At 43.8% G+C, this 19,085-nt stretch overlaps 1 protein-coding gene across 2 annotated transcripts in view; it reads left to right on the top strand.

The window, feature by feature from the left end:
* The first annotated feature begins 6,315 nt into the window (after positions 1-6,315).
* Positions 6,316-19,085, top strand: part of RHOBTB1 (Rho related BTB domain containing 1) — a 29,395-nt gene continuing 16,625 nt past the window's right edge. The window contains exons 1-3 of one of the 2 annotated variants that reach the window (XM_070945514.1): positions 6,316-6,439; positions 16,755-16,956; positions 18,207-18,310. In XM_070945514.1, coding sequence (XP_070801615.1) covers positions 16,765-16,956; positions 18,207-18,310 — 296 coding nt within the window. In that variant the 5' untranslated portion in view covers positions 6,316-6,439; positions 16,755-16,764. Of the gene's footprint in view, positions 6,440-14,077; positions 14,126-16,754; positions 16,957-18,206; positions 18,311-19,085 lie in introns of those variants that run through there. The other variant, XM_070945515.1, reaches the window with a different exon arrangement.

Below are 19,085 nucleotides of genomic sequence, written 5' to 3'. Positions count from 1 at the left end.
ATGTTCTTATATTTCCAAGGCAGAGAACCTTTTTCTCTTGCATAACTTGCTGGAAATGAAACCAGTTCAAACAACACCTGCTTCCACAGTGGCCAGATGTGATTAAAGTAACCCCTGATTGGTGATTTTGCTTCTTCTCTCCCCCACCCCCCCCCCCATCCAAAGCCATGCCAACTGCTTTCCCGTTTGGGAAATGGGATGAGAAGACAGCAATAACTTGGGAACCTAGAAGGGGAATCTCCTCAGAACTCTGGTCAATTTTACCCTGTTAAAAGGGAGGGGGAAAAACTGGCACCCAGTATTTTGTGGCTCTGCTACTGAACCTGGGGAGATGGATGGATGGATGGATGGAAGGAAGGAAGGAAGGAAGGAAGGAAGGAAGGAAGGAAGGAAGGAAGGAAATCCCCAACCTTTTGTGGCATGGCGCCTTTTCACAGGTGTCCCAGGCAGAGGGCAGGTAGGGTGTCCCTGTCCTCAGAGTAGCCGCGGCCACTGAGAATGGAGGCCCTTTTGCAGAGTGGAATGAATGTCTGGTGCAGAGAGAGAAAAACTCCTGGGGGAGATTGGCCTTCCTCACAGTCTGGGAGCAGCTTGAGGACAACATTTGCCCTTCTTGCCCTCAAGAAGGAGGTGCCTGGATAGCTCAACAGACTAAGCACTGTAATTTAACACCAGCTGTCTGCAATTACTGTAAGTTTGAATCTCACCAGGCTCAAGGTTGACTCAGCCTTCCATCCTTTCTAAGGTAGGTAAATTGAGGACCCAGTTTGTGGGGGCAATAAGCTGACTTTGTATAAATATACACAAGTATGAAGGCTATTGCTTAACACATTGTAAGCCGCCCTGAGTCTCCGGAGAAGGGCGGCATAAAAATCAAATAAAAAAAAAAAAGAAAGAAAGAGCGGGAAGCCTGTCTTGAGGTGGAAAGTCCCAGCCTGACTAATAAAAGGGACAACATCAAATGGCAGTGACTAACACCAGTTCCCTCGTTAGCTTATCATCAAGGCTTTTCCTTTGGGTTCCCTCCAAGCAACTGCTCTTTTCTCATTTCCTGGGCCTTGTACTTCCTCTCTCCCCCCTTCCCCCAATCGGTTCATTCTGTTCCTCTCTGGAATTTGGCTCTTCGTTTAAAAAGAAACACAAAGGAAGAAAATCTGCTTTTAAAGCTTCCCTCCTTATGTGCCCAAATGAGAGGTCTTGACCATCAGGTGCCACTGCTGACAGTCCACAGCTCCCCTCTCCCAGAGGCCTCCTCTGCCCACGTTGGGTTTTCCTGATTGCCAGGGAGGCTTCCTGGTAACCGGAGGGGCTCTAAATGAAGGCAAGAGAGCAAATCATTTAGTTAATGACTGACGACTGGAAAGAACCAGCCAAGCAGGAGCAGGGATCAGGCTGTGCTTCTGCTTCCTGCAAAACATGTGACCACCCCCCTCAATCCCTTGGAGACAAACAGAAAGCAGCTGAGAGGGTGACCACTCCGCGGAGGATTAAAATAATGAACAGGTAGAGTTTAGGGGGCACGTCCATCAACTCCATAGGTCAGGGGTCTCCAACCTTGGCCACTTTAAGACTTGTGGACTTCAACTCCCATAGTTCCTCAGCCAGCAAAGCTTTAAGACTTGTGGACTTCAACTCCCATAGTTCCTCAGCCAGCAAAGCTTTAAGACTTGTGGACTTCAACTCCCATAGTTCCTCAGCCAGCAAAGCTGGCTGAGGAACTGTGGGAGTTGAAGTCCACAAGTCTTAAAGTGGCCAAGGTTGGAGACCCCTGCGGTAGATTGCTTATCTGAACAGAATGTATGTACATACAAATACATGTGACAGGGCCATCTGTGGATCCTTTGAACTTTTGAAAAAAAAAGAAGATAAGACTTTCCTTTCCCCAGCAGGTGGTTAGTAGACTAAGATTCCCATATGGAGTCCATAGGGATCTCATCTGCAAGGAGAAAATTCTGGGCGCCTTGAAAGAGCATTTTCTCTCACGTGGCTTTGACCTCTGAGGAGCTTCAGAACAAGAACACTGATTCACATTGCAATATTACGAAAACTGGTCAACCACTTTTTAAACAAATTGCATGGCTGTATAAATGTCATCTTGATTTCAGCTTTGTTTTTCATCTTTATTTATTTGCATTGTTCATTAGATTTACATCCTATCTTTGGGCCCAACTCTGGACATTCCAATAAACATTAAGATAAAAATAAAATGGGGGGGGCAGGATTATAAATTGGATGGGTGAATGGATGGATGGATAAATGGATCCTGGTGTTGTAATCAACAGAAAGGAACTCCCTGCCTAACTGAGATGATGAGGTGGGATTAAAATGATCTGCTTCTTCCTTGGCCTTCAGGAGGTGGGATGGACACAGGGGTGGGCTTCAAAAATTTTAGCAAGGGGTTCTCTGCCTGGTTGCTGGGTGGGCATGGTCATGGTGAGTGTGGCCTAGTTGTCTTCCTGCACCATGGCCGGGGGGGGCATTTTTGCCCTCCCCAGGCTCCGGAGGCTCTCCTCGAGCCTCCGGGAGGGCAAAAAACAGCCTCCCCAGGCTCCGGAGGCCCTCTGGAGGCCAGAAATGGCTTTGAACTTCCAGTAGGCCCATTTTTCGCTCTCCCTGAGCCTCCGTGCATGCCCTGTACTTACCTGCAACCAAAACGGACCGCATGGGTACTCCTGGGAGGGCTGGAGTGGGGTGGGCGGGGCCAGCCAGGAGTGGGATTTGGGGTTCTCTGACCTTCACAGAATCTTAGCTAGAGGTTTTCCTGAACCCCTGCGAACCCCCAGCAGCCCACCCCTGGATGGACATCTTCAGGGGGCCAGAAGAGCAAAACAAATATCCGGAGAGATAAGCCAGGGCATCAGGGCAACACGTAATACACACAAGGTTTTTTTTCCTAAGTTCAAGAATGTGTAGGGGAAAAACTCCAATTCTTCAGAATGTTTCCAAGGTCAGTTTGACTGAAAACAAGTTTCATACTGATATGTTTTGGAAGCCAAAATGCACTTTTGAACCCTGCAAACCTAAGTAAGGCCACTGCCATTCACACAATTTTATTAGTACATCAGGCTTTTCCTCTGTTTGTTTCTTTTTGCACGTGAAAACCTTTTGAGTGATAAATAAGCACGCAGGACATTAAAATACTGCATCCAAAACTCTGGGAAATCAGCAAAGGGAAGGAGCTCCATACAACTTAAAGGATCTTTGGGTGGGCCTCCAAAAAACCCAGCTGATTGTCTTTTACTGCTGTGTTATCTTTGTTATGTCTGTTTGCAGAGTAAACTGTTTTTGACAAGGCCATCCTGCAAAGATTAATGGGGGTTAGATTAAGATGTCCTTGATTTTACCACTTAATCCAGCCCATTTTAGTCCTTTGAAGATGACAAAATAAAAGGCATCTCTTTCCTCTTCTCTGGGCCACATTGGATCTTGGCCTGACCTTTGGGGGGCTGGAAGCCAATGCCCCGCCCTAAAGTCATTGAATAATTTTAGATGCTTCCTGAGTCCATAAGGAGAGCAGTCCACTCTCCAGATATTCTGTGCTAGAGAAAGCTTCATTCAATAATGTACAGTATATAACATTGGAGACATTGTAGAATGCATGCCTGCTATTAGACTTTCAGACCTTCAGTTGTTACAGTTTCTACCAAAATGTACTTTCCTTGTAATCATCTACCAAAATATGTGGAACCAGGAAGAGCCTCCCACCAAACATACCACGTCCCATTGGCTGCTGCTCGGATTTACAAGGGCTCTTGTTTTCATAACATCCATGGTTCACTTAAACCAATGAAAACTGGCATTTTCACACAGGAACCGTGAAATTATCATGCTTAGACCCACCCAGTCTTCTGCAGTAAAATACTTGAGACTGCTGCCCATTAAAGCTTAGTCTGTGACTTAAGCGAAGCAGTGAATAAGGGAGAGACCAGAGATCTCCAGCATGGTACTGGTTCTTTTTCTCCCTAATCGAACACCACTGCACATGCCTGGGCTGCTTTTTGAAATATCTTGATCCTCTACTTGCCCTCCACCCTCCATACATCCCTCACCATAATAATAGAAGGTGTTGTCTAATTATCTGGAGGAAACCAGCTTGATGTACCACAACTATCACAAGGATTTTGAAGAAGATTCCCTTAAGCTACATCCTGACTTTTGTGGCAGGCTTCTCTAGGTGGGATGCCTGTGGAACAGATGCCATTTTCCAAGCCACACACACCCTCCATTCCAAATAAATTCACAAAAGGTGAAAGTCTTTGCTGGTGTTTGGAAAGATCCTAGCTGGTTGCAAGAGCAGAGCAATCTACAGGGTTGGCCTAACATGCAAAACACATCAGTTTCACCTGATAAGACGCAGTTTTGTAGTCCACTATTGTTTCAAGTGAATTGTCACAAGGATAGTCTCCAGGCTCCAAAATCTTTTTACTAAACTCGCTTGTGATCAATATTAGCCATGTGCACAGCAGTTACTTCATTTTGAGATGCATCTCCTAGGATCATCACTTAAGTTTTCAGCTTCCATTTCAGAGAGAAGCATTGATTTTAAATATCCCTCTGTGAGGAAGATGGGCAAGCTCTGGCAGAACAAAACCAGAGCTAGGTAGTTCTCAGAACACAAAATATGCCTTATTTTCAAGATGCTGAGTAACTGCATGTAAATTGCATGTTGTAGGATGCTTATCTTTTGAGAGGCATCTGTGATTACAGGAAAATAGTAGGATTGGTGAGTGAAAAACAGCCACTGTCTAGACAGACATTGTTTTAAATGTGGCACCAAGATTTTTGTACATACTAATGTTCTCTGTGAATTTGCAACAGCTCCTATGTTCTCCCTCAAATATGAACACCTGTGCAAAGGAAACACATCTCTAGAATAATTATAGCTGCCTACAAAAGTGAAAATCATTTTGGAAAAAGAAGGTTCATCTCAGATTAGAAAGAAATCTGAAATATTTTAAGAAAGGAACCTCTGTTAGCTACAACGGCATCAAAATTAACAAGGAAGGCACCAAAGTTATTTCTTTGGTGCTTCTTGCCAGGTTTACCCTTGAAACTTTAAAAATTGTGATCCCTCAACCTGGAGGCTCCTTTCCTGATGTTTTGAGGTGTTTTGGTGATTCCAAGTCACTTCTTGGAAAACATTATACTTCTTCAGGCAGTGTTGAGGATGGCCGTCTAGAAAGGGTGGAGAAGAAGAGAAGAGAAAGGGAGGCACTAATAGCCACCCGGTTTTTGGTCTACAGTATGATAATTTACAGACATATGATATTTTTGCTTCTTCAGATATTTGCACAAGCTGCTTTGAGAGTCATATTAGCAGAAAAATACAAAAATATTCTAGAAAAAACTCTCATGCTAACTGCCTTGGGAGAAAATAGGTCAGGGATCAATGCCCTTTTTTTCCTCTTCTAATAGTGGGATACAGACCTTTTCCAACAAAGAGTTGCAGGAAAATATCTGTCTGTCTGTCTGTCTGTCTGTCTGTCTGTCTGTCTGTCTGTCTGTCTGTCTGTCTGTCTGTCTGTCTATCTATCTATCTATCTATCTATCTATCTATCACCTACCTATCTATCATCATGTTTAAAAACTGCCCATCTCCCTCACAGAGGGACTCTGGGTGGGTATACAATAAAATAGGAATAGGAATGGGATTCAGATTCACTTGCTGGATTTTTCCCCCACATGTATGTGCTAAACCAGTGGGGCACGTCTAGATGAAACTAGGTGCCACCTCTGATGTATTGCTAGAGCTGGGATAGCATCTGCCGTGGCACCTGCAGGCTTCCTGCTCTTGAAGAAAAGGCGCCGACTGGTCCTCTTGGGTTAAGGGCCATTCATTCATTCATTCATTCGTTCGTTCGTTCATTCATTCATTCACGGGGGGAGGGAGGGGGCTCCCCGTGAATTTCGCGTAATCGACCTCAGCGATGATGTCACACAGAGGGGGGTCAGGCAGGAGCTCGGAGAAGTCCCTCCTGGCTCGGCGTTGCCCAACCTGGCTCCCGCCTTCCAGATGTGCGCCCGGCCCTTCAGCCAGAGCCTCCCGGGAGGAGCGGCCTCCAGCCGGCTGAAGGTCTGCGGAGGGAGCGCCACGCCCGGGCCTCGCTCGCTGGCTGGCCGGACAGCCGGACTGCCTCTTTTGCCTCAATGAACCGCCAGGCCGGGGTATAAATAGCGCGAGGAGGCGGCGGCGGCGACGTCACCTCGAGAGGAGCTGCTCCGGAGCTGAGCTGCCCGCGGGAAGGAGGAGGAGGAGGAGGAGGAGGAGCTGGCCGGCCGGTTGGCTGGCGAGCGAGGGAGCGCCTGGCTGCTGCAGCAGCTGCGGAAGGAGCGGCTGGAAGGGCGGCTGGGCTCCTCGCCATGCAGCCTGGCCGGCGGCAGAGCTGACGGCTGCGAGACGCACGGCCGCCGCGCTGGTTGCCAGGGTCGCTCGGTGCCGGTGAGTGCCCGGGAGGGGCCCGCCACGTGTCGCCCCCCGATTCGCGGGGCAGAAAGTTGGGGCGCGGGGCGGGCGCTCGTCCCCGGGACCTTCGGCAAGCGCGCCCATTGTCCGGGTGTCCCCGGCCCCTCGCTTGCAAATGCGCGGCGGGTGGCGTGGGTACCGAAAGCCTCGTGGCCCGGCCCGGCCCCAGTAGCCAAGTGCGGAGCTGGCGCTCCTGGGCGCCGCTTTGGGAGAGACGGAGCTGCCCGGCTGGTTGGATGCTCCGCTCCTTTCCGAGAGATGCTCTGAGCAAAGTCGGGGGCGCTGCGCGCTTTCCCCGCCGCGGAGCTTTTCCCGAAGCAAGGAAACTTTCCGGCGGATTCGGGGGCTTTCGGCGCGAGACGGTCCGGCCAGGCGGGCAGAGCCTTTGCAGCGGGGGCGCATCTGGTCCCCGTTCCGCTGCGCCCTGCCCGGCGGCGGTGCCAGGACGGCGTCCGTGACTGACAGGCGCTCCCGCGGTCTGTTTTCTGTTCCTGGATGTTCTGTTGAACGGCAGCCAGACATGTAGCGCTGGAGGCCGGGTGGGCGGGCTGGGGCCGCTCGGAAAAAGCCGAAAGCAGGGGAAGCTGCGGATCTGGGTCATTTGCACGGTCGGGTAGGTTTGGATCCCAGCCCGCAGCCGTTCTGGGGCTTTGCATAATTCATCGTTGCAGGGCACCCTTGTGACATACCTGGCTTGGCTCCTTTGAATCCCAAGGACTGATGGTTTGCTTAGCCTGACATTCCTTGCTTTAACTTTTCTTTCTTTGTCGGTCTAACTGAGCAAAACTCTTCTACATGTGAACTCCAAGCAGGAAGATGAACTTATTTTAAATCTTATTGCCTCTTCTACGTTGTTTCAATCTGCAATTGCAGAATCAGGTAACGGTTTTGCAATTACTAGTAGCTATGAGGGAGGACCCCTGAAAACTCTGATGTTTTAGCAGTTATTGGGGGTTCTTGAATTAGAAGACCCGGTTCCTGCACAGCGCTTAACTCTGCCAGGTCTCTTTACCAGGAGGCTTTGACAGCAAATTAACTGGGTCAAAAGCATCAACTGTGGAAGTCTGGGCTCTAGGAAATGCCAACTGTCATGATGCCCAGGAAAGGCTTCAGGGCATTACTAGCCCTTTCCCATTGGCAGCGGGATGGACAAGCCCCACCCACTTCTGCCTCGCTGGCCAATCAGTGTCTGGGACATGTTCCAATCAGTAACAGAGAGGGTTTTCTTCAGTCATGGGCACTTATATATCGAAAAGGGTCAGGCGGCTGATTGCAGGTCTTCCTGCAATATATAACCAATAGAATTAATTTAGTGTGTTTTGTGAAGAAATCTGTCCTGGGTTAAAATTAATCCTGAGTGGTTAAATTGGCCCTTTTTTGGTATTCTCACCAGACATTTGTTCTTCTCCTAGCGTCAGTTAAACTTGTTACGGTGCTGAAAGGCATGGTTATTGCACTTTTTCTGATTATTGGGGACAGTTAAAATTAGGCAGCCAGGAGATTAATTTAGCCAGAACCATGGTGATGCCTGGATGCTCAGCTTGTGCTGGCCCTTTGCCAACTTTGGCTGATCTTGGAAAACTAAGCAAAGCTGGACCTGGTGAATTCTTGGCTAAAGGTCTCAGGCTGAGGGCAGGAAGAAAGACACGGCACATCTCTTCCAGTCTGTTGCCAAGAGAATCACGTACAGTTGTACACTATCTGTGACATCCCAAGGAGTGGATCTCAGCTCTGAGGAGATCTTACAATTTAAGGCAAGACCTCTTAGGAGTTGTGTGTGCTTTCATATCTGTAGCATATCCCTGGATGCCAGAGTATTTGTCTAAGCCAGTGGCCATTGACCTCCATGGCAGATTGAGCTGTTTTAAGAATGTTTACATTGGACTGTGGAGCCCGTTCATATGGGAGAGGAACTATTTACAGCAGGGATCAAATACACACTCAGACAATGAGGAAGAGAGGCTGTTTGTGGGGCTGATAAAGAGATCCTAAAACACAGTTTTTCTAGGGCATTTCCTTCTTCATGGCATCTTTGGGGCCAATTTTTCAAACTTTGCTATAGTCCATGGGCAGGTTGCACGGGGGGGGGGAGTAAACAAAGTTGCTTTGAGGGTGTGAAGGTCACCCTCTCACTCTCTCACTAGCCATAAGCATTGCTGTCCCTGCATCTATGTCTTGTGGCCACCCCAAATATCCCAGAGGGGACAAAGCCAACAATTTCCCCTCTGCTTTCTGATTTGGGGGTTGGAGTTTTTGACCACTTAGCTTTTCAAAACTGAGCCAGGTTTTTTTCAAAATAAGCAAAACACACTTTAAAAAGTAATGCGCTGTTATCTTAACCCATAAAGGGTTCAAATATTTTTGCCCTACGCAATACAGTGGCCTCATCAGATCCCAAATCATGGGACGTGGATGGGAGTATGTTTCTAACCCAGATTTATGTCACCCCAAGGAAATATGGTTCACCCAAATATTGGAATGGGGGCAGCATTTATTTATTTATAAGTTCTTTTGGCTGCTTTTCCTCAGATGATCTCAAAATAGAGATTCAAATTCCATCTGATTAAAATTGAGGAAAAAGGACAAAAGCATAGTGACAATAGTTACTAGTTTCACGGTTTCAATATTCAACCAAAGAACTGGGTTGGTAGTATGTTGAACACCCACAAAAATGCTAAAAAGCTAAATGAACAAAACATCCTATCTTTGAATATCCCACTTGATAATCTTGTAATTTTGTAAACTCTCATAATCTTGTGAGTTCTAACCCTTTAAAAATACTGTTTTATGCAATTGTGTTCGGTCTGTGGATGTTGCTTAGGATTTTAGAGATATTAGTTTTTCACTAATGTTGTGTTACTCTCCCTGGCCTGATAATTTCATGCACTTTTAAGTATTGGTAACAATCTTTACTGAACAGGGACTATGTACGCGTAGGTTAAGGTGCCATCACTGAAAAGACCTTGCCTGACCAGCAGATGAGAAGGAACATGTCTTTGTAAGAACAGTTACTGTAGCTCCAAACAACCTCAATATACCAGGCACCAACTGTTGCAAGACTTTTTCGGAAGGCTTTTTGGCAGCACTTTTCAAGAACTGAAAAGAAACTGCAGAAGGGGTACTTGAAATGTTTCCCCACATTTCAGACCCCCTCGGCTGGACTCAACCGAGGAGTGTGAAAATTTTCTGCAGACTTTCTTAGAAGGCTTTCATGTAGAACTGACCCTTGCAGTGATGACTTAGATGGTCTCTAAGGGCTCCAGTGAAAGCCTCCCTTGAAATGAGCCTGGTGGGGTTTTGTGAATTTTACAAATGGAGCGAGATTTCCAGGCCAAGGATGTGCAAGGCAAGGACCTCTCTCTGTTTGGCAACATCGGCTGTTCTGAGCAGTTTTTCTCAAAGCGAAGTAAGGAAAAAGCTGCCATTGTGCAGGATTAACAGATACCAAAAGGAAAATGTGTGAGAGCTGCAAGAATATCTCTTGTTCTCCAGAAGGAAGTGAGCACAAAATTCCCATTATGAACACCACTGATATTGTTCAGGAATCCAATGTTTACTTTTTTGATATTCATTACTTACTATTTTCACTGAAGTTAAAATCATCATTTATAAAATCAAACACTTTCTCCCAAAACTTGGTAAGTGTAGGACATTGTAAAAAAATGTATTGTAAAGAAGCATTATCCTTAATCCAACGCTGGTTTTGACAACTTTTTCTATATAAACATTAACAGACTTCAATAAATTATAAATATTATTTTTTGTGTCTAAGTGGTGATTTGAGATCCATTGATGCTCTTGCTATAGAAGGTATGGGTTATATAAATATAATTGTGCGACAAAACATTTTCAGAGGAAAATAATACATACCAAGTACTTGGAATCTGACGAATAGGCAATGTAAAAGTCTAATACTGCAGTACTTCAAAGATAAATGGATTGAGGACCTGATTAAACTTGCCACTTATAAGTGGATTACTTATAGACTTAGTAGAGGCAAGTATAATGAAATATGAGATTTATTTATACAGAATAGAGCAGGTTAAGAAATACATTTATATAGTAAATGTATATAACCAGAAACATCACTAGAAGCCAAAATCACAAGACTACCTCTGATTTACTCTGGCCACGGCATGCATGCAAGTTCATTGGAGAAGTCAGTGATGCAAGAAAGATTAGTGGAACAAGAAGGGGCAAGCAAAGAACATGCTGGCTTGATACCATCAAAGATGGTGAACATCCAACAACTGAAAGAAGCTGTGCTTGACAAGATAGCAATCCTGGAACTGATTCCTTAAAATGTGAACAGTTCAAAGAAAGCACATTCCACCCTCCAAGTCATGCTTTTCTCTTGGCTCAAACTTTGCCCTGTGACCATACTTCCAAGAAGTTGACTGTAGCCATGGCCCTGAAGTTCTATTTCCGGGCAACTTTCCCTGATAGATGGGGGCCTATGCAGGACTCTTCCCACTGGTCTCCACCACAGATGATAATGGAGAAGAGATTCTTTCAGATGTTTGGGTTTAGACCTTTCTGCCTTTGAATTAAGACCATTGTGGCTGGCAGGCAATCGGAGCAGGTCTTTTGAGGTTCTTGTTACTTGATAGTTTTGCTTCGCTGGGCTCTTAGCAACTTGGCAGCTGCCCTCTTTAGAGTAATTGGCAGGCCAGAGTCCCATGTGTGAAAGACTGGAAGGAGGCTCTCCCAGGTTGGGAAAGCAGCAAAGGATGGACCAGTTGAAACTGACCATACCATCAGGGGACCCTCCTCTCTGTGTACCCATTAGGTGAAGCTTGAATGTGGGAAGGAATGCTCACCTCCCTTAGAAAGGAGTGAAGGTCTGGATATGATGCTCTCTGGATCCCAGGGAAGACTGTGGCTTTACTTTACTAGCAACATCTTTAATAGCAATGTCTCCTTCCCTTACTAATATCAGTCTTGGGTGAGGTAGGTTCAGCACCTTGTTGTATCACGTCTATTACTTTGAGATCACTGTGGGAGTTTTATTTATTTATTTATCTATGCATTGCTTGTTCAGAAACACAGAGACGCAACTGTAAGGGACCCAAATAGGCATCCATATGATTTCCCATCATTCTCCTTCAATCTGCCATCCAACCTGCTACTTTTCTGAAGTTTTTTTTTTTTTTTAATTGCTTGAAACGAGTAACCTTATCAGTTCTGGCAAAGACACACAATCTTTCGGCCTGGTGAATTTTTTAAAAGCTCAGCCTTTGAATGTAGTTATTCTTCCCAATGTCATTTATTTATTTACTTTCTGGAATGCTTTCTGCAGGAGGGGAATCCTGAAATATTTTATGCATTTGGGCTGCATCCAGACTGCCTGTTTTCACAACTGATGCTGTGATTGTACAGCGCAAATGCATAATGATTAACCCCATTGCCTCCCTTTGCCAGTTGTCATTCTGTACAGCAAGAGTTATGACCACAATTTCTGTTGCTAAGTAAGGCAGTTGTTAAATGAATCACACCAAATATTACAACCTTTTTTTGCCATGTTGTTAAAGAGACACACTGCAATTTTTAAGTGAATCACATGGTAATTAAGGCTGAGGTTTCAAAAAATTCACCAGACCAAAAGATTGTGTATCTTTGCAAGAACTGATAAGGTTACTTGTTTCAAGCCATGAAAAATCAACTTTGATTGTCAGAAGCTGGATGGGATGGGAAAGTCCCAAATGGTGATCATGTGACCCCAGGATGCTGCAGCCATTGTGAATACAGGCTGGCTGCCAAGCACCCAAATTTTGATTATTTGACTGTAGGGTATTGCGACCGTCATAAGTGCAAGGACCAGTTGTTAGTCACTTTTTCAGTGACATTGTAATTTCAGTCATTAAACAAATGGTTGTAAGTCAAGGACCATCTGTAGTTGGAGGCCTCTAAATGCTGCCTGGTATCCAGGTGTCTCTTAAGGATGGGAGTTAAAGTCTTATGGGAAGAAGACCCTCCTCTTAAATATTCCCTCCCTGCTCCACCTGGGTGGCCCTGCTTTCCATTCCCTGGTCAGATTATGTGGCTTTGTGACAAAGAAGAAAGGAGGATTAGGCTGTTGATTGAATTAACTCATCCATCGGTTCAGCCTTATTCCTCCTCTTTGTGGTGACTTTCTTTCAGAAGACCAGGCTGCTTTATCATTGCTTTTTCTCTCTCCGGTGAAACCCTGCATGAACTGTGCAGGTATAAAGAATGCAATAAAAGGAAGTAATGTCCAAGAAAAGAGAGAGAGGGAGGGAGGGAGATGATATTAACCAGGCACACCAGAGAGTATGTTGCCTGTTTCTGCATTGGATGTCTGGCTCCTTGTTAGAGTTTTAATCAGAAAGTCAGCTCCTTTGAGAATTAAAAATAGAAAATCCAGAGATAAATATACATTCTGTGGGTGTGAATGCAGATTCTGCTTGGGCATATGGCTATTAATCATGAGCTCCTTTTCCTCTACATCACTGAATGCTATATCAGTTTTCTAAGGAAAGGTGAGGAGTTAAAAGTGTTATACTTTCATAATATGCTCCAGTTAATAATAAGAGCCATCCAAACAGAGGTGCTTTTTTTTTGTTATCAGTAACAGAGTTGGAAGGGACCTTGGAGGTCATCTAGTCCAACCCCCTGCTCACACAGGAGACCTGTACTAGGGATTCGAACCACCGAACTGCTGACCTTTCTGATCGACAACCTCAGTGTCTTCTTATTTTCAAGTCATATTTTGTGTTTTTCATTGGCTGACATCAGCCAGAAAGTTTATGTAATTTTAAAGGCAATTTACTGTGCATTTGAAATTAAGGCGACCAAATATTGCAGGAGAAGGAAACGTAACTGCAAAAGTGTTATCATTTCCCAACTACTAGGAGCTCAAAAGATAACTACCCTCTGTCAAAAGAGATGGGTTTTTTTTTCCTTTGTGAGGATATCTAGGGTATGGGGCAGGACAGGAGCACTTGTAACTCTCTTCACATCCCCTCCTGGTCTCGCTGACTCTCAGTAATACTGAATGTATGCAAGTTTCACTCTCTTGAAAAAAAAAAACCAACATGCATGCCCACCCCTTGTTCCTGAGCTGTGAAAATAAGAGAAAATGAAAGCCAAGAAGGTGTGATAATACCAGTCCCCTTCAACAATAGGTGTACAATATAAAATAAGCTTAGTTTTGTGGTGTTGCCATTGTGACACGTATAGTCCCTTGTTTATGAGAGTTGACAGATATGTCTGGATCATGCAATTTCTTTATGCCAGTTTCCAGGGGAAGCCAAACCATCGAAGGACGGAGGTTATCATAAGGGCCAGTTTCATCAGCCTCTTAGCTCCCCGAGGAAACAATGCTGGAAGGAAGGTGTGTTTGTGAACAAATCTCTGATAACAAAGAGTTGCAGGTGGATCCCTAGCCAGACACATAACTGTGTAGGGAGTTCCCCCTTTTAAGAGCTCAAGCCAGAAGCTCTGTGGGTTAAACCTTCTGAAACTGTTTGGGCAAAGTCCTCCAAAGTGGGTGTTTCCCATTGTGATCTCTGGGGCAGAGCTTGCCAGGAGCTTTTCAAGTCAACTCCCAGCAAAATGCGCGTAGAATACCCATGCACGCCTTTACAAGGCTAAGTCGGACAATTTCACAGAATTTCTCCTCTGGGTTGTGTTCTCATGCAGGTAAGATTGTGCCTATATTAGCATGGAGCTAGACTGAAACTTAAGGCTCAGAAGTGCTGTGGAATTACTCTTCCACTGAAGCAAGTAGAAGCTAACTTCGTCAGATTTTCATGGTCGAACTTTTAATATGAAGCAATTGTCTGCTAGGAGAATTGTCGATGAGCCTCAGAAATCACCCAACTGAGGGACGACCTATTGTTAGATATGTGACCTGCCAGAGAAAGGAAATATTTATAGTTAAGATATTTAACTGAATAGCTGAAATAGTGAAGTGTGTAATGAGTCAGAACATACAGTTATAGCTGATTGGTTGTTGAGAGCTAACTCCTGCATGAGGCAATCTAAGCTGTGATTGGTTGCTGTGGGTATAAAGGGGGAGTTTCCATGTTTCCCGCCTTTTTTTACCTCTGTCTGCTCTGTGATTTACCTCATGATGTTCCTGCAGTGTTGATTTACCTGTTGATGCTGTTTATTTACTCTAAATATAAACATAAAACAACAAGTGTGTGTCAGCATTTCTGACTTCTTTTGGTCACCGGCTGCACAATTCCCTGACATTTATCCTGTGTTGGTTGGCCATGACATAGGACTTGAATAAATTCTTTGTGCTTTCTTAAAACTCTTGGTGGCAAGTCAGTCAGGAAATACCATTAATTTTCTCCAGCAATGTCCTGGGTTGTTGCTTTCCTGTATAATTGCAAAATGTGATTATGTCTGGATCTTAAAAAACAACAACCAAAAAACCCCCTACCACATGACAAGGTGTTTAAGCTTTATGTAAACTCTAACAGTTGTGTCAATAAAATCACCATACTCCTGTTGAAACGTCTCTTGAAAACATTTCTCCTTGGCAGCTGCCAGCGAGTCTGTATGCATTCTCAAGGAAAGAGAGATTCAACACACTGTATCTTTTTCTGACATGCTTGACCTTGGATCTCATCCAGGCTCTCTTGGCAGACGGTCAACTCAGTCAACAGCTGTTCTCGTGCTCCGCAAAGTCTGGGCTATCTTGCATTTGGTGTGGTTGAATCACCACTCCCATCTGGTTATCATTGTTCTCTGTTGTGAATTTGCTTTGCAACTGCCTTGTTCAAACTCCTTCTTCACTGATAACAACATTGTCATATGAAGAGTCATAAGCCACCCTTTCACCTGCCTTAATTATTTCTCAAGTGTGGTGGAGTGCAGCCCAACAACTCTATCTGCAGATTGAAATGGCATGTCCCAAATATAAGCTTACTAGATAACGTTAGTCCCAGTCCTGCCCATGTGACTTGTAGGGTTATTTTCTTCTGCTGTGGAGTGTACTTTGGCTCTTAAACGTTCCCTGATATTTGTGTGAGTTTTGTAAAAAATTAGCCTTCTATGACTTGATGTTTCCCAAATGTTTGGGATACAACTTTCAGAAATAGGAATTTTAGACCTATAGTCTAGCACCCCATCAGTTTGGAGAACATTGCAGAAGATTAAGTCTTCCACAAAAGAGTCACTGGAAATCATGTTCAGCAGCGTTTCCCCATCAACTTTTCTGTGGAGACTAAAATTAATTATAGATCAAAACCCTTAATTTCATTTCATTCTTCTTGACTGGTTCAGTAATGTTTAACTGTTCAGTATCTCAAAAGTCATGGCAAATAAAGGTAAGATGTAATTTAAATTACAGTCCGTTGATTTTTAGAACATTCATATGTACCTTAGAAAATATATTTGATGAGACACAGCAAATACTAAGAGCAAAATAGTGCTTAAAGCTACTTGAGGAATGCTTTTTCCATATCTCTGATAAGTGAAAAAATATGATTATACACCACCAATAAAACAGAAATTTATCAACTCTGCAATTATACCTGTTACTTAATTTTGAAATTGATTGTCTGTGTAGGAAAATAAATTGTAACAGTTATTTGTTCAGACACCCATCAAATATTTCCAAAAGTATTTCTGTCTAAGAAAATTTTAACATTAGTGTATTGCATAATACAATCGATTGGATTTTCCCCTGATCTTAAATAGAGGTGAATCTTCGTTGGTTTCTTTCTGCTCTTTCAAAAGACTAGAGGTGAACCTTCCTGATTTTATATTTGCTTATTACCGTAATTTTCATTGACCCAAGTTCAGAGCATTGCAGCCTTGTAGCTAAAATGCTTGACTTGGGCCAGGAAAAGCTCTTGGTGGGAAGGGGGCTCTATATCACTCAGAGGCATGTTGGATTATTTTTTGAATCACCAGTTTGGGGCTTATTCAGAATCTTGTGCTAATGAAGACTCTTGATTTGTTTTCTCTGGTAATATGCAGCTGTTTTGTTTTGTAACTTTTTAACTTCGCCTTTTGATTTTGCCTTGGAGGCATATTCCTGAGGACTGGTATAAACATGATTGAAACTTCAAGCGTCAAGCAGTTTGCAGGCTGAGACTTCTGCTGTCCGGCCAGTAACCTGTACTCGAGCCTGTTTTCTCTTCTCTGAGCAAGCTTGTGTTTATAGAAAACTGAATGAAGGGATGGGCCTGCCTGGTTTATGAACTGGGTGAGGTTTATAAGTCACCATCCTGGTTTTCAAAAAGTCAAAGAGGCAGCTAGCCAAGTGAGAAGCTTGTCTGAGGTGGTAACCAGAGTTCTGGTCTTCTTGCAGCCCTCAATAGATGGATATTGACATGGACTACGAAAGACCAAATGTTGAAACCATCAAATGCGTGGTTGTCGGGGATAACGCGGTAGGCAAAACTCGCCTGATCTGTGCAAGAGCCTGCAACACCACCCTGAACCAATACCAGCTGCTGTCAACCCACGTCCCAACAGTCTGGGCAATTGATCAGTATCGGGTCTGCCAAGAGGTAGGTATGGCTTTAGAAACGTGTTTAATTTTGAGCCCCCGTCTAAAAGGGATGATGAAGAAAGTGGGCTGAATGGAAGGAATTCCAGAGAAGGGAGTACAGTAGATTAGAGCAGCCCAGAGGAAGGCTCTTCTGTACTTAGAGAATATATGTGGAAATACTTCAAGTACTTACCTTCTACCTTTGCATGCTTATGTCATTGCTACCTGGTGGAAGGTGCATCGTATCCTTGCATACCTGCACTATTGAAGATTCAGATCTTCTGGCCAACATATCCTCCCTTTTCCATCTTTTTAGCTGCCCACCTTTGCAGTTAACTGTCCAAAGAAATTCCCCCCAAATTGTTGCAAAAAAAGTTTTGTAAAGACTTGTGTGATCTAAAAATGTATAGGGTTGCATTTTCTGTGCAGCTGTTATAGTGCAGCAATTCTACCACAGCTGATTTTCATAACTATTCTACCCCAGCTGATTTTCATAACTATTGGTCTTCATAAACTCCATTCTAAGTCTTAAATCTGCCTGCCGTCCATCCTACACTTTGCAACCATATATTACCTTCATGCCAGGCTTTAATGATGCATTTTTCTTTTGTGTCCCACCTGGATATATTAAAATGTTGCATAATTATTGTTCACTTCACTAACCATTTGTTGCACTGATTTCATCGGAGGCTTAGTTAGATTGTCTAGGCTTAAATCTTTTGTTAAGAAATTGTGTTATATACAAATACATGAAATCTGTCAGTTTAGCCCCAGATTAAACCATGACTGCTGCTCACCAAAATTTAGATTGCATCCAAAAGCCAAGATTTAATTCTGCATGGCTGCTTCCTCTAAGCTTTATAAATTCTTCTGCATAGCACAGTAACCTCTAGAGCAGGGGTGTCATCACGGCAGCATCACATGACGTATCAGGACTTTTTCCCCCTTCGCTAACCTGGACCTGGGCAAGCATTCAGGTGTTATACCAGACTATAATTAGCACAATAGTTACTTCAAATCATACTTGCTGGGTTTTTGGCAGCTGATCACAATGATTTCTTGCTTTGGGCTCCTGTCCAATCAAAATTTGGTGGGTTATCTGAATTGAATATCTGATGGTCTCCAACCAGAAGTTGGCATCTTCTACCATCCCTGACTATAACTTTGCTGGCCTCAAATTTTTGGGAATCACCTCCCATTCCCACCCCCCACTCCCCGGAGTTCTGTCACCACAAACCTTTATCTTACAGACGTCTCTTTCTGTTCCAGGTTCTTGAACGGTCCCGTGATGTAGTTGATGAAGTGAGTGTTTCTCTCAGGCTCTGGGACACGTTTGGAGACCACCACAAAGACCGACGCTTTGCTTATGGAAGGTCAGTCTAAGTTAGATGCCCCTTTTGTAGCAAGCAAGCTAATAGGAGAATAATTACATCTTTAATGGGTTAACATTTGGAGTAATGAATCTGAACAAAATACTCTATATTTCATAGATCATCCACAAACAATGTGAAGAAGAAACAGCCTATTAAATGGATAATTAAATTAACTATTACATAATTATATTAATGACTACATTTACTATTTTTATTTGCTGATCATAGAGAAGAGTTACTACTGAATTGGGAGAGTTTTGAAGACTGCAATCTTCAAAATTTTTCAAGACTGCAGAGGGTGAAACTTTTAGAAAAGTGGGATCAGACTAATGAGGAAGATCCAGCTGGGTTATTAACTAAATTCCATGTTGGTACAAGTGGAAAATATTTGATCATCCTAAATGCATTAGATGATGCAGTCTTTTTAGGACCGGAAGTCAACGCTAACTTAAAATTCCTGCAAACCATTTGAGACTCATTGAAATTCCTTCAGACTTTCTCTCTGTTTTGGTTCCTTTTTAATTTAAAAGTTGCTAAAAAGAACAGACTTTGTGTATGAGTTTGAAACACATTTATGTCATAATTGCATGCATGTTAATACATTAACATCAATCCTGGCAACAGAAATTGAGATCCAGAAATTCTTTTTACACAGGTCTCAAAAGTGATTTGTTATATGCCACAGAAGAGGATGAAGCACAAAGGCTGATCAGATCGGCCTCGTAGGCCTTTGTGCCAAAGTAGATGTTCCGGCTGCTGAAACTTCACTGACATT

This window comes from Pituophis catenifer, unplaced genomic scaffold (assembly GCF_029215685.1).
Source record: "Pituophis catenifer annectens isolate HBS135680 unplaced genomic scaffold, rPitCat1.0.hap2 SCAF_6, whole genome shotgun sequence".
Classification (NCBI taxonomy): domain Eukaryota; kingdom Metazoa; phylum Chordata; class Lepidosauria; order Squamata; family Colubridae; genus Pituophis; species Pituophis catenifer.
The sequence above is the reverse complement of the archived record's forward strand: the minus strand, read 5'-3'. Positions and strand labels throughout refer to the sequence as shown.